The following is a 16067-nucleotide window of genomic DNA, read 5'->3' on the forward strand; positions in this document are numbered from 1 at the left end:
TAAAGGTAAATATATATTCATATAAATACTTATACAGGAGGATATAAGATTTCAGTACATCACTAAAATGAAAATAAAACAAAACATCCTTGTAAATGCAGATAAATTGGACTGATCGGCAAACTTCTATATCAGGAGAAGCCTTATAAAAAAACATCTAATTTCCTGAACTCTCCCCACTTTAAACACCTCCTATACCTGCCTGTAAACTCTCTCTACATCACATTACAGTCCTTTATTGCATTTGGAATAAGTTACAGCCTATTTCTGGACAGTAATCTGCTCTGTGACTGTGTGCTACACTTTTATGTTATCCTCTTCTTTTAGACATTTTATTAGGGTTTCATAGCATCTTAAGTTTTCAATCTGTTTTTGATCATGCTTTCTCAACACTATTAACACTTTCTTGGCCTATAAAGCTCTTTGAACTGAACTCTGCAGACGTTTATTTATATTTCATACATTGCATATCCTATGCCAATACATCATTGCTGTTATTTCTGCAGCTCCTGCTTGTCTTTAGTGCTTTTGCTTGTCTTGCTTTTGTTTCTTATTGGCTTCTTGTTTTTCCTTGTTCCGCTTTAACCAGGACCTGAGTATAAAATTCTGTTTCTTGTCACGTGACAGCATGTGTTGACATGCTAAACAATCCTTGAATCCTTGAAATCCTTGAATTGTGTCTGTTAGAAATGGTAAGTAAAATAAAGCCTTCGTGTCTTCCCGGGATTACAGTTCCCTTAAAAAAACAGGCACCACATGCATAATTGTGAATCTGCCTTCATTATGTATTATTTAGCACTGTGGTTCATTATTCACATGCTTTTACCAGAAATGTTATCATGGCCATAATCCCACAAGAGCTCACAAGGAATAAGACTCAGAAGGCAGCTCAGGGAAACCTCTTATCAGCTATTCATAGTCTTTGGTGTCTATCCAGTGCTTAACATTATATGCTCCACTTTTAGTCGTTAGTTTGGAGCACTTAACTCTCAGAGGTTCAGACCAAGTTATCGTCCAGAAACAGCATGAGTCTGGATGTTAAAAAGATGATGAGGTAGGTTTTGATGTTTGGTGCCATGTTTTTCAGACCTCCATAAATCTCAGTAAGGTGATTTGCCATTGTAAGATTTTTCTGAAGACCGTCTGAAAATGTGAAGTCTCATCAGCACTAACTCAGTAGGTCAGCTTATGTGTCTGCAACAAACAAGAGCTTGAACTCAGGGTGAGGGAGAAATGTCAGAATGAGTGGGATGCTGAAGGCCTGTGTGCTCTAGCATGAAAAATTATTTTCTTCTTCATTCCTTCCTCTGAGTTTATCTTCTCTTTTTTACTCCCCTCGCAGCCGAAACGAGCCACTCCAGCGAATGTGCCACGCTTTGTCCAGCAGTAAACTGTAATGTCAGAACAAGGAGCCACCAAAATGCTTTGCAGTGAGCATTAAAGACTAGGGCACTCTGAGCTCCTTATTCCTGGGTCAGTGCCTCTCTATTGTGCAACTCATGTGCACCACTGAGGGAAACAAATGGAGGAGTTAGGAGTGACACTTTGTCTTCTCACCGAGCGAGAGTCAAACTTTTGTTTTGCTTGAGTAGAAAAGGAAATCCCTGTCAGAACGTCCTGCTGAGACAAACACGAGTAAGAAGAGACAGGCCTCGGAGAACAATCTGTGTTTTAGCTGACATGAATAAACTCTTTGGACACATCTGCTCTGCATATGAATAATGTAATCACTTGACATGACTTGTCTGTGATCATGAATTATCTTTTCCCAAACTGCTTGTCGTAGCGGCTCCCACTTAACAGGGAACTACACCGAAATGTTCTCGAGCTGCAGTTCCTGGTTTCTCTGTGTTACCCTTACATAAGGTAGGAGTAAAATATTCATCAAGCTGCTCAGGAGCACATCTGTATGCAGCTGAGTGCTGAGGAAACACTTTTCTCTAAACCTGCTAACTACGCCAGGACGGCTGCTGCTGCTGCTGATGCTCAAAGTGGTTCGCATGCAAATGTGCTTGATTGCTTTCATTTCTGCTTGTGTGTGACATGTTCATACACATGGTATGTTTGTGTGCATGTTATGTGTGTGTGCGGTCATTTGAGCATACAGTAATTCACATGTCTACATGTCTGACAGTCGGCCTGTGCTCATCAGTATGCTGAGTTTGTTCTCGTGTGCATGTGTTACCTTCATTTAAAGCAAACATTTATGTCTAGGCGCAGCGCTGGTCGTAATCCAACCTTTCTCTCTGCAGGCTAGGTCATGCACAAGCAGAAACTTCCACTGCTGAAAAATGAAGGCAGTGCAGAAGTGCAAAATACTGCAGTTCCCAGAGTGTCCAATCGAGGCTGGCTCCAAAATCCAAGGAAATCCCATTAATACCTTTATTGAAATTTTTCACTGTAAAACTAGAATAGACTCAGCAGCTCCTTTCTTTATATGTAACTTTTATTCAAAACTCAGGAGTCATTAGGTCGCCCTCAGCTCCTCCATAGCTCCACCCCTTTGCCTGTTTATTGATGATTTGAAGTTAGGTTGAGTCATCATTTCCAATTCGGTGATCACCATAATTGTGCTTCGCACCGCCCATTGACTACATATTAAAATGCACAGCGCACCTCCACCTCCTCCTTTGTTGAAAATAAATGTTGCGTCAGTGGAGCCAGGGAGCCTGAATGTGATCTGGCTGGTGGAACCACAGGACTGATGCCAAACCCCTTCGACTAACTGAAACCTATACTGCAAGTCACCAGGGGGAGCTCTACAAGTTCTGGCTTCACTTCACAAGTCTGTGGTGCCATCCATGATTTTATGCAGTTTTTGAAAGTGCCTCTATAATAAAGAATAGCTGATGGCACTGAGGTGAAGTTATTTTTTTTTGCACATTCTATGGTCATGCAGCACTTTACCTCTTGCTTTTACATGGTGTGTTAGGATACAACAGTAAAGTTAAGTTAGTTACCTTCGGGGCCATCAGCAGATCTATGAGAACCAGCTCACATCCGGCCGCCCCCGAGATCCCCTCAGGAAGCTGTAACTCTAGGCCCCGTCTGCATGGCCACACACCACTCTCCATTAAAGGTTTACTGTTTAATCTATACAACTGAACAGACTGCTTTACATCACGTCAGGAACCTTTTCCCTTTTTTTGATTGTTGTAATGACTGTTATTCAATTAGAGGGGATGTTGATTGATTGGCGACTGCCATGGACAGTATTTGATTTTCAATAGAGGTCCTTACTGAGGATGAACTGGCAGAATCTTTCTGTGTTGATCTAGTCGACATGCCAGCTGCTCCCTAACCTGCAGCAGTTTGGATGTAAAATGGCAGAAAAGAGGAAGGCTAATATATATATTGAGGGATAAGAAGAAGGGAGATCAGAGAAAGCCAAATCAAATATGCAAGGACACCGCTTACTTGCATTAATGAAGAGGGAATGAGCACAGTGGTAATGACGAAGGATTTGAAGCTTCCATGTGAGAGCGGGATCAAGAACATGCTTCTAGAGAGGCTCATTACTGTGGCCCACTCTGGCTCCTACCTGTGTGAGCGCGCAGACATGCATATCTTATGTGTGAGAGACAGAAAGAGAAATATCCAGCTCATGCACAGGGCTTTATTACATGTAGTGTTATTTATGCTTTCACTGGGTTTATAGAAAGCACAACCATTCACAGAGACATAGGAGTGGTAGACAGTGTAACACACAGATATCAGGGAACATTAAAGATGCACGTAACTTTGGCGTGTGTGCGTTCTGTCACACTGGATTCAGTCTGGTTAGCGCTGGCGGCCTCAACAAGCAGAATAAATCCCGTCTGGTTTGTAACACTCTGGAATCAGAGGGCTTATCTAATCATACATATACTTCAGGCTGTTACTGGAGAGTATTAGATTAACTAATATGCAAAAGAAGCATTAGGAAAACTAAATAAGAGTCTCAAATCCTCCTCACTGATATCTGGGGGTAGGAATCTTTCAAATCCTCTCACTAATGAAGGCTGATACCTGACAGATTTTTTTAAAGCAAGGTGTTTCCTACCTCCTGCTTTACTCGGCTGTGTTAAATATTTCATAGTGATTGGTCAAACTCCCATAAATACAGTGATTAAATCTGCTAGCAGAAGGAAAAATAGGGAAACCTCATCACACATATCATTTCAAATCAATCCACAGAGAGGAGAGGAGAGGAGAGGAATCTGGCACATTTCACCTCTGCCTGTTGACATTGTGGCAAAAACCATTAGCTTCTATTGCATTCTGAACTGGTAGACATTGCAGCAAGATCGTTATTCAGATGTGAGAGCACCCTGAGGAGCTACTGGGTCCCAATTATCTCTGATAGGTTAAAGTGGAGAAACATCCTGTCCTGCAATCCAGGTAACAGCAGCAGAGCTGGTGCAGAGCATCTCTAAGTTACTGATTGCCACAAAGTTACTCAAATCCAAGCGGCAGTGACAACAGCAAGAGTATTAAAAGTTGTGACATTTTCCTCATTTATGTTTAAAGGTGTGTCACTTGCAAAGCTCTGAGAAGAAGGAGAGCTAAATAAGCCAGAAATGTCAGCAAAAATATTCCTGCAGGCTCAATAAGATGATGACACAGGAGAGCTGCTTCAGCCTGTTTCTACAACCAACTACCAAGATGGCTGCTCCGGTCACAGGGAGATCCATGCAACTTGCTATTGCGGGCATTTCAAACAACAGTTTTTTTCATTTTAATCAAAACAGAACAAACTACTGCACCTACAGTGTTTGTTGGTAAAAAAAAGATGTGTTTGCTGCACTGCCGACAGGATTCAGTAAAGGTTTAATTTACCAATTAGCTCTGCTAGTCTGCTGCGCTGCACTACGTAACATGCTGCATTGCTCTGACTGGTTGTGGGTTTGTCCAGTTGCTTCCAGAGGCACTTCTTTTCCCTTTGGGAAAATGAAGTGAATCAAACACATGCAGACCCATTCGCTAAGGTTACACCAGGCTAGACATAAATACAACTTCCTTAGAATTACAGTGCTAATGCTTTAATATTAATGTCCCTTCCCCACCAACTAGGGATGACCACAATTAATCGATTATCGATTAATTGATTGTTAAGAAATTACTCGAAACACACATTTTTGTTATCAATTTTCCGTCACGTGGAACAAACATCATGTGGTCTCATATAACACTCAGCTATCAGGGAGGTGTTTTAAGTTTAAAGCATGTTTCGATGTGAATCAGCTGTTAAAGGTGTTGCGCACAGCGGAGACGCTCAGCTGGCGGCTGCGGCTGTGCGTCAGGTATCCACGTGGGCTTTTTAAAAGAGGATCAATACAAAACTGCTGCCAACAACAACACGGACACAAAGGTTGACAGCTTTAAACAGGATATTTCCCACCTTTGGATACAAAGGCAACAGACAGGTGGGAAATTCTGGTACGCTACGTTTACAGACCAGCAACATCAGAGCCGTCTGAGCTTTTCTCCAGCGGGACTGATTATGACCCGGTTGCGCTCCCGGTTGACACCTGACCGAATACACGCTTATTTTTCTCAATAAGAACGAGTAGACAGAAAACTGGACACTGAGAGTCTGAAGTACTTTTCTGTTAGTATTATGAGCCTTCACTTTATAAGATTATGTCCGCGGAGAATATTTTAATGAGCCTGATCGTTGATATTCTGCGTGTCAAACATGTACCCGTATTCAATCCTGTCAGTTATATGCATTTTGTTGCTGTAGAAAATATAATTTAGGGGTAAAACAACATATTTGGCCTTGTTTTTGACGTAAGAATAATAATGTTTTTTTTTTATCAATTAATCGATAAATAATCGTCAACATTTCCAAAAAATCGATCACGGAAAATACTTAAAATGTACATCCCTACCACCAACAGTGAATCATCAGTTTAAACAGCTTGTTGTCATTCCCTTATCATTAAATAAACGCTATGTCTCACCCACTGGAGCTTACACACACACACACACACAAGGTACCCTTAATCATCTGCATAAGACACACTATGTGCTCAAAAAGCTAAACAAAAATAAATGTAGAAAAATACTCAGAGCAAGTTCTATAAGTGACAAACTAGAAAGACGGGTGAAGTCCACTTGGGGTTTTAACTTTAAAAGGCTTTATTCTTGTTCTTTCCTTATCTGGGGTTCAAGTCCAGTGTAACAAAAAGTCAAGGTAAGGATTCTTCCTAGACCAAACTAAATAGACTGTTCCCTGTACTTCCTCCCTCTGAATGAGACGCTATGACAAAGCGTTAGTGTTTGATGACCCAGGATAAGAGCTGCCTGAAGGAGAGAGCTCCCGTTTCACTTCTGATACTCTCTGCTATCGGTTGTATCTTATCTGCAAAGTGAAAACACCAGATTTCCATCAGAGACATAATGAGTTTGTGTCCTGATAATAGATCTGTAATAATATTTGGTCCCTCATCAGAGCTTCTCTCCTGCATGGTTTTGGCATAGAAAGCTCAGTGTTGATCTCACTGGAAGGCATTAGAGGAAGCCGTGCCAGAGTCTGGACTGAGTCAGGCATAGTGTTGCATTCAGCGTCAGAGATGAGAGCATCAGAGGGACAGTTATATTCAGTATTGATAAATTGGTTATTTTTGTGCTGTTTATCTTTTTTGGTCAGTGAAGTGTCAGAAAATAGTGACATTGGGCCTCATTCACTAATAGATGCGTAGAAATTTTCTTTCCCTGCGCATAAAATAAGTGCTTATGCAAATGGAGTCATAAGCCAGGTTTTAAGGCCAAATCTCACGTATAAACAACAACATTTTAGCCTAAACAGGATAGAGACTTAAAAAATATGCTCACCAACTAGCCATCTGTTTCTTAGAGCAAAGGTCCCCAAAGTGGGAGTCAAGACCCCCTGGGGGGTTGCAAGACACAAATGGGGGGTCGTGAGTTGTCTTCCAGAATTTTTTTTTTTTAAGTTGTCTAAAATAATATATTTAACCCATTACAATAAAAAATATCTACAAAAATAGTAGCTAACCTTGAAATAAAACCTTGAAAATAGAAAATGTGATGAGTTGTCTGCCTTTCTTTTTACCAGATGACAGTCATCTGCCTTTTTTCTTTTACAGAAAGTAGTTGTAATATGCCATGCATTCAGTTAAACGAGTATGTGTTTACATTTTCTGAGAAAGTTGGTTGTCATCATTTGTGCATACTCATGGTCTGAGGAAGTTCTGTTTTTGTTCGCAGTGTAAGAACAAATTCAAGTAAGAATATATTGATTAATCCCAGATTTGTGCTTCAAGCGTTCGTACGCAAGGTTTAAGCACATATCTGTGTGTACGCACTGTTAGTGAATGAGGCCCATTGCCCTTAAAGACCTTGGAGCTCAGGGTTTAATCTTTGAATTTTAAGGATTCTGTCTGTTAAATGGAGGTTTTCCCTACCATTGTTGCTAAATGTTACCATGATCCTCCTCGTGGTGGACTCTGAAGAGTCTAAAGATAACTCTGTCATGATCTGGCACTACATAAATAAAAACTGACTGATTGATTGAATGTCGTCGTTCGTTATGCAGAATTATCTGTCACACGAGAAAAATTTAAATGATTGCCTTGTGGTTATGCACCCCTCAGTGACTCAAGTTATAGTTGACATCCATGTCAATCAAACTCATAAAAACATGTACATAGGGACAACTTCAAGTAGTTTAATAAAATGAAGCTCAGCTTAAGTTCAGACAGGATGACTGTTTCATATTTTCAATCAATCATAGTCAGCGTTGTGTCAAAAGTGTTTCTGTAGCTTAAATTCTATTTGCAGTAACTAAACAGACTTGTTAGTTGTTTCTTTACATCCATTAATCCACAAACTACGTACATACGATCAATCATTAGATTCAGTGGGTGAGATTGCACCTACTATGAGAATATTTTCAGCAGTAATCACACAAAGGATGATGATCACTCAGGCGTGAGCTCTCTGTCTTGAAATACCAGCATTGTGTTTCCGTCCTCGAGGAAAAAGGACGAGAATAAATTGGTGAGTTGTCTATGTGCACAGAGGCAGCAACACACAGACTTTTGCAGGAGTGGTTAGGGTCCCACCCCAAATCTGGGAGGGTTATCTCCATTTATCACTTTTATTTTAACTTCTAATATAAAAGAATCCAAATAATGTTCTATTCTTCTAGGATTCTTAGAGTGCCTGAATTTGATCTCTGAAACTGCAGCCTCATGCTCTGCAGACACATGCCTCTCAGGTTAAGGGTGTGACGTCAGCTCCACCTGCCAGATAACTTCAGCAAAAGCTTTACCAGCACAATATGCGAGCGTCTATCATGACTGTATTTTGGCTTCACTGCTTACAATTGTAGATGGAAGTGCGCCGTCCATATTAATACATATATTTTTGAAGACGAGAAGATGAGAGGGCCTGGGATTGTTTTTGACTGATAGAGCTGTTTTCTTGCGCCGCTTTGCATCAACTGAAACATGAACCACAGCTCTGCAGATCCTCTACGATCTTAGATCCCAATTTGGGCCACTTAAACATGGCTATCTTTGGTGTCCTGAAGAAAGACACTGAAACTGCTGCAGGGAGACTTTAGTGTCTGAGCCAGCAGCTGACCTCCCAGTTCCTTAAAGTGAGGCGAGAGGGAATTCTTCTTTTGATTAGGCATGAAATTTTATACAGGATCAAGGTGAAAGTAAACTTCAGAGTCTGGATTTTAATCAGCTTTTAAAGGTGAAAGCAGAACACAGAGGCTGTGAAACACATTTTGAAGTTGGCTATGAAGTCAGAGTGTTATCTGAGGGAGAATCTCTCATTTTAATTACCACCGACTTCTAATAAGCCACTATACCCCACGAGTCCCAGGGAAAGTGATTTGAGTAATATGTGTGCTAAAATGTGTAATTGCCCATGAAACAAATCCAAACACGAGACAGAACTTTATGAAAAGTGATTATTTTCAAAAGTCTAAGAAAGGTGTATCATTTTGCAGCGAGCCGAGCGGTAAATAGCAATCACACCTTCAGTAAAGTAGAAAGAGCTATTACGCCTGCCATGGAAGGCTGCATGAGAAATATGGAAAAAATGTGTGTTCAATAATTCATCAATCGTCCAAATGTACATGAAAAGAACATATTTTTTCCATTGTAAGCAGACGTGAACAACAAACTGAAAGGAAGACAGGCGCAAGGGGGAAGAATGAAATCAAGCAGATCCTATTAATCACCTCTGTGTGGCGACAGGCAATACCTCTCAGTGCTTAGCAACCAACTCCTGCAGGGCATAAGTGATGAGATTTACCTGGATCCCCTCTCCAAACTTATGAAAGTGTCCATTGCGTGGCAGCAGATATCTAACGCATATGGCTCTCTCACACTGTACAGCAGCTCTGGTTGTTTTTTTAGCTGCAGTTATTAATTATTCAAAGAAATATATAAGAGGATCAATAAAGCAAGAACAATAGCGATCACAGTTTTCAGTTTCATCAGCAGACGCAGCTTCTCATCTCTGCTCTGTGAGCTCACACATGCTAAGAAGTGGACACACACAAAACAAAGCTGTGTTGGCATCTTACCTTAAACAGGCGGAGTATATTGGCCACCATGATGGAGACGGAGCTGGAGGAGGCTCCGATGACGCCCACCACCCTCTCTGGTTTGGTGATAATCGGGGCTCCCCCGCCCAGACACTTGACGTCAGTCCCGTCCTTCTCGATGAGAGCCTGCACGAAGGTGAGCGACTGCTCCAAAGCGTGAGTGTCCCTGGAGCAGGTGTCCAGCACGCGCGCCCCCAGTGTGATGTTAGGCAGTAGATTATTGTCGTTATTGATGCGGTCAAGGGCAAAGAGCATGGCCTCCAGTCTGTGGATACCCTTCTCCTTCTTCAGCTCCCCGCACGGCTTGCCATCGTGGCCCCTGGCGTGCACTGGGAAGAGCCCTCCTAAAGAGATATCCCCGTCAATGCGGATGGAGTTCAAATGCGTGTGTCCCGGCCCTTTTGGTTTGGCAGCCTGAGCGGCCTTCGGGGAGCTGTAAAGAAGCAGCAGCAGTAACGGCAGAATCACGCCGTGTCGTTGGCAGCCGGTTGGATCCGGTCTATACGCCGGGGGTTGAAACATGACCACAGACTGAGAACACATCCACACGGTACAACCAAACCCAGCAATCAGGGAACAACAGTAGCCAGGTATTATTTTATGATGGCCAGAGGGTTAATTGCAATACCTCTTGAAGCAGTTGGCACAGAAAAGGCTTCCTCTCATGTCTCTCCTCTCTCCAAGGCATTCAATTAATGTAGAATAGGAGCTGGGCTCATTCACAGGATGTAATCCTGCTCTCTTCTCCTCTTTCACTGTCTCACTCCATCATCTGACCACGGCAGAGGTAGGCAGTTGTTCTTGCGTCTGCTGTTACTCACAGACTTGCCTATAGAGATCCTTCACTTGGGGCATTAGGGAAGAACAAAGGTGAACGATAAGCTTTTCCTCTCTTCCCCCTCTCTATCTCTCCGTGTGTTTCTTTCCTCTCCACCTCAATCAGAAGTTTTTAATCTCCCCTGTTCCCCTGGGCAGGGATTTGGTATATGTCAGAGCCCTCAGGCCTGCTTAGGTCCACAGGCTTCAGAGTGAATTCCTAGAAGATGAAAAAGAGAAGAGCTGTGAGAAAAGGAGAAAACAGAAAAAAGGCAAAGGCATTTGTATTGCTATGAGCTTCTCAATACCTCTTTTTTAGCTGAACCTCTTTTTTTTCTGCAGCATTATGTGGAATGAAAAGACATTTCTGCTTCCAAACTCCTCTCTTCTCTTTTCACAACCTACCTACGTCTATCATTTTGAATTCTAAAGGTTTCCATGATCTCTCAAGGTTGACAGGGCTGAGTCAGATCCCTGTGCTTCCTTTCAGCCATCAGCCTTGTTGGCAGACACACTTGTCCTTTATCAAAATAATGTGACATTCTTGGATTATCTTTTTACCTTTTGTTGCTGCTGATTTTGTTTGGACTGGCATGTTTCGACCATTTGAAGGCTCAGAAACACATAACTCAGCTGTGGACTGCTATGAGTTAGTTAGGGTATTAGTTTTGATTCCTTCACCAGAAACTTATCAGAAATCATGAATTATTGTGAGTATTGTGGAGCAGATATGGAGCTACCTTTATGTCAACATGAAAAGCTTTCTTGGAGTCTTCATAGTTTTAATCATGCAAAACCAGTGCATAATCTCCAGTTTATAGAACGGGGTCCATTTAGACTCCAGTTCAACAGTTTACTCAAGTTGTCACAATACCAGAATTGTGAACTTTGATATGATACGAGCAAAACTCAAGAGATGTTTCAATACCACAGAAACAAAAAGCTTAAGAAAAAGCGAAATCAAGAGTCATATTTTCTGCCAAAAGCTGCAGAGAGTGAGCAAGAGTATAACTTTATTGAGAGGATAGGACAGTGGATAAAGCAGGAAACTGAGAGGAGAGAGTGGGGAATGACATCCAGTAAAGGGCTGAAGGTTGGAAGTGAATCGTCTGCCTGCTTTGAGGTCTGCAGTCTTTGTACATGGAGTGTGCTATATAACCACTGAGCTAAACCAGCACTCCCAGCAGCAGGTTGCTTATCTGTGTTGGCACTTAAGTAACACATAATTATTCTCAAGAAAATGCCTCCCCATTTCTACCACATTATTTCCTCAGAGTTGATCACATCATCAGATATAGCCGTAAACAAATTGTGTTTTTTCTTACTACAGGCAAATTATTGATAGTATGTTATAATAGAATTCATGTGTCCCTCAGAGTCTCTGCTGCGTGTCTGAATCACTGCCTTTCAGTGTAACAAACCATCAGGTGTGACTTTAATACTGCAATTATGCTATTACACACGGACAGCCATTTCTATATCTAAAGAAGAAAATATGTACCTGAAGAAATCGCTGCATTACACATGCTGACTTCAGATTCTAGGCTGCCATTAACACTGCGGAGATATCATCCAGATCACTGGTCCCTGTAATTTTCTCGTGAAAGGTGTATAAATATTATATTTTATAGATAAACAGAGCTTCAATAAACAGACAACTTGAGTACTAACTTATTTCAGCTCAGGGATGGCAGTAGTACCTCAATATTGCTCTGAGAAATTCCAATATGTGAAATAGTTTTATATTTAAATAAAAGGTGTGTTGGCTAGAACAGGGGTTCCCAAACATTTTAGTCCCCGACCCACAAATTTACAGTGCCGGGGACTGGAGACCCCATTTAAATGTTGCGTATTTATATATCGCAGACATACAGTACATCTATGTAATTTCAAAAAGGCTACAGACAGTATAATTTCCTCAGGGGTCATGTGGCAACAAATTTAAGAATACAATTGATGTAGCTACAATTATTTTATTTATGATTACAACAATGGATAAAAATGCCATTTTAGTTAATTCCAAAGGAATCTTGCAACCCCCCTTTCAGTGTCTACTGACCCCCCACTTTGGAAACCACTGGTCTAGAACAGGGGTTTCCAAACTTTCCAGCCCATGACCCCCAAAATGATGTTGCCAGAGTGGCACGCAAGGACTAATTTGCAAATCCAAAACTGATCATTAGAACACAACAGCTAAAAAAAAACATAATATTATTCTATGTCAGAATACAAGATATCTTAATGCACAGGTGTTTTAGTGTGTGACTTGAAGCCAGAGGTACTTCAATTAGTTGATCTGAAAACTAGCCTACCTGTGTGCACATGTCACTGTGTTTCTTGTGCTGCAGTGAATTAAGCTGCTTATCTTGTCTGTTCATCTGATGTTATCACTAGGGCTGGGTATCACCAGGACCCTCGCGACACGATATTATCACGATATTTTGCCAACGATACTATCACGATACAGAGGTTCTGCGATAATCGATAAATTGCAAGAAATATCATCCACGGTACATCACGATATCTGTGTCACTGAAGAAATTCAGAATTTATTGACTGCACTGAATCCATTTCCCAGGAATTACAAAACATTGTCAATCAATTTCACATGAACGGCAGCCAAGTAAAACAAAGTATCTACTGCACATATGGTCTAAGTCTTAGACCATATGTGCAGTAGATACTTTGTATCTATCAGAGGCCCTCAATAGGCTCCCCTGGGCCGCATCCGGCCCACCGGCCGCCTATTTGTGACCCCCGAACTGTTATTCCTTCACTAAATGTTTTGGTCGGGTCAGCACCATAGACTGTAAAAAATATGGACGTAGTATCCGTAACGTCACCCATCTGTTTCTGAAGAGCTTTTTTGAGACCAATCGGCTGCGGCAGCCATATTGCTTCTGTCGAGCCAGTGTGACGTAAAGAGGCGGGCTTTGAGCCTCCTAGCCAACAGCTGCAGTGTTCCCACAGGCAGCTGTGCCTCTCATTGGAAGACTGGTAATCTCAATATCTTCGAAATTGCCGAATTAGAAAAAAATTCATCCCCCTCACAGTGAGAGGACATCGAGAAATTAGCTATTCAGACTACACTCATCTTTTGTACCAGGCTGTAAACATGTTTATTAATGCCGCAAAGATCGTCTTTTCCCCATTCATGTGTATGTGACTTCCGGTACTTCCGGAGCCAGCCTCAAGCGGATCCTCGATGAACTGCAGCTTTTAACACTTCCGCATTGACTCATAGTTTTAGACCGGAGGTTGCCGCTTGGTCAGCACGTGTATAACGCGACTTGTCTCCATGCCAATGATACGCAGACAGCATGTTACTGGGTCATTTAGAGTTCACTGCTGCGAGTGCAATTTTTAACTTTCACTTTTGTTTTTGGAGCAGTTCGCAAAGTGGCACTTTGCCAGCTGTGTCCTCTCCTCCACGGTAAGCTCTGCGAAGTCTTTATCAAGTGTTGTTCCATTGTCAGTATAGTGAAAGCTGAAGTGGGCCCAGACTTTATATTTGAAATTCGCTGGTGCATCTTTCAGGTGTTTTTCTCTGCTGCTAATCCTCCGCCTTGCATCATTTTCTTTTTCTCCTCCTTTTTTTTCCTTTCAAAGAGTACTCTACCGCAGCACCCACTCTTATTCATGCTAAGCACCATCATGTGGAGGCTTGAAGTAGTGACTCTGTAAATCAAAATTGTAGCAGGCTTTTGTGAGAGAATCTTATTAGAACGGCTGTATGTTTACTGTTTAAATATCGATATTTGGTGCCAGTGTCTCGATAACGCATGGCAAGACGAAATATCGTGATATATCGTAGTATCGATATTTTGGCACACCCCTAGTTATCACCTCAGCAGCCATGTGGCAAAAAGCAAAAGTCAATCAATAACTTACTTTAAATGTTCAAGCAAAACTAAATCCAAAAAGGGCCAAAAGAAAACAAGAGATCCACAAGGAGCACAAGAACACTGGAGGCATACAATGCAGGGCACACAGGAGAAGACACAATGAACTGACACAGAAGGGAGCAAACACAGAGACTAAACACTGACAGGGGCAATCAGACACAGGTGAGAGAACGAGGCACAGGTGCAACCACTCAGCACACAATCACAAGGGAGGGAAAAAAACACAAGGGCAGGAAGTAAAACTGAACCAAACACACAAGGAGCAGGAACTACAAAATAAAACAGGACACACGACAGACTTAAAGAAAACATGACATCACCCTAATACAATATTGGCCTATGTCATTTTTTAAGTTTTTGGGAAAACACAAAAAACCTTACCAAATGCAGAGCATATGATATTTATTCATCATTTCAATTAAAAAGGCAATGACAGTGGATGACTGTTGACATACATACAACGTTGTGTGTCAATTATGTAACATTAAAGAATAAAGTGACCTAGGCCAATTTTCAAACATTCTAGTGTGACTTAGGCAACTTTAAACCTGGCTTAAACTGCCCTTTCATAGTCCAAACTCAAAACTGAAATGACCCTGAGTTAAATTAAACAAATGTCAGGTCAACCAAATTGGTCAGGAGGCATGCAGTCCCTTTTCTCACTTCTCCAGGTCTTCATTGCTGGGTTTTTATTGAACTTAACACATTTCCAACATCCAGCTTTGACAACTTTTTGAAACCTGACTATTAACTGTCCTTTAATTCCATAAAGCAAACTCAAAGCGTAAATAACTCTAACCTAAATTGAACAAATGTCAGTTCAATCAAACGCTGAGGAGGCAGTCCCCCCTCCTCACTTGTCCAGCTCTTCTTTGCTGGGTTTTTGTACCTATCCCAGAACTATTCAGTTTATCCCCTGAATCTTCATTCTCAGTCATCTTGATTTGCCTAACTATGTGGCAAATTGTCAAAGAAGTGATGACACTCGACGGTTGTATCTTAAAGAATCAAAAATTTGGACTTAGGACAAAAATAAAATGTCCTAAGTCACCCTCTTGACATAGACCATTGTCCTATAGGGCATAAAGAGCGTAATCCTTTCAACTAAGGATTAAGGCGATTTTACCAGAGATCAGAGCCAGAATCATCAAGAGATGCTTTAGGCCAAAAACAAATTTTCGCCAAAAAATGACTTAGGCCATTATTTTAATAGAGTGAAAATGACTGAAAAATACACAAAGAATACAACACAAGACATGGATCGCTATGAAACAACACAAGGAAGACAGAAGGATAACTCATGACTAATACAGATAGGGAGGAATCAAGACATAAGGAAAAGAAGATCTATAAAATAAAACAGTAAAGGGTTGAGCTGTACTTCTGAGTAATTCCACTTGGGTTTTAGAAATCCATAATGAAAACAAATATATTAAACTTGCAAATGGTTATCATGGAACAAGATTATCTTTAGTTGCACCCATACTTTATACTGGAGACACTGGAACATCGCATGATCCCCATTCACCAATAACAACAGACAAAGACAATAAACCGTGCACATTTATGTTTTAGTCAATAGACTAATCAACTTATTGTTTCTACTTGATATCTTAATACCTCTGTTTTAATATAATACTGTTTATTATATTTCACTTGTGCTCATCTACACACTTTGGTTTATTGTTCTTCCTCTGTCACACACACGCACACACACATACACAATACTAGCATTCTACAGAGATACAGAATGTGCCCCTACAAGCTGCCCTGTA

The 16067-nt window shown here is 41.2% G+C and overlaps 1 protein-coding gene across 1 annotated transcript in view; it reads right to left on the bottom strand.

Moving 5' to 3' along the window:
- Window positions 1-14391, bottom strand: part of LOC117829330 (metabotropic glutamate receptor 4-like) — a 210601-nt gene extending 196210 nt beyond the window's left edge. The window contains exons 1-2 of the mRNA XM_034706996.1: window positions 14279-14391; window positions 9551-10607 (exon numbers count right to left, since the gene is read on the bottom strand). Coding sequence (XP_034562887.1) covers window positions 9551-10114 — 564 coding nt within the window. The 5' untranslated portion in view covers window positions 10115-10607; window positions 14279-14391. The remainder of the gene's footprint in view (window positions 1-9550; window positions 10608-14278) is intronic.
- Between the last annotated feature and the right edge of the window lie 1676 nt (window positions 14392-16067).

The sequence above is a fragment of the Notolabrus celidotus genome, chromosome 1 (assembly GCF_009762535.1).
Source record: "Notolabrus celidotus isolate fNotCel1 chromosome 1, fNotCel1.pri, whole genome shotgun sequence".
Lineage (NCBI taxonomy): Eukaryota > Metazoa > Chordata > Actinopteri > Labriformes > Labridae > Notolabrus > Notolabrus celidotus.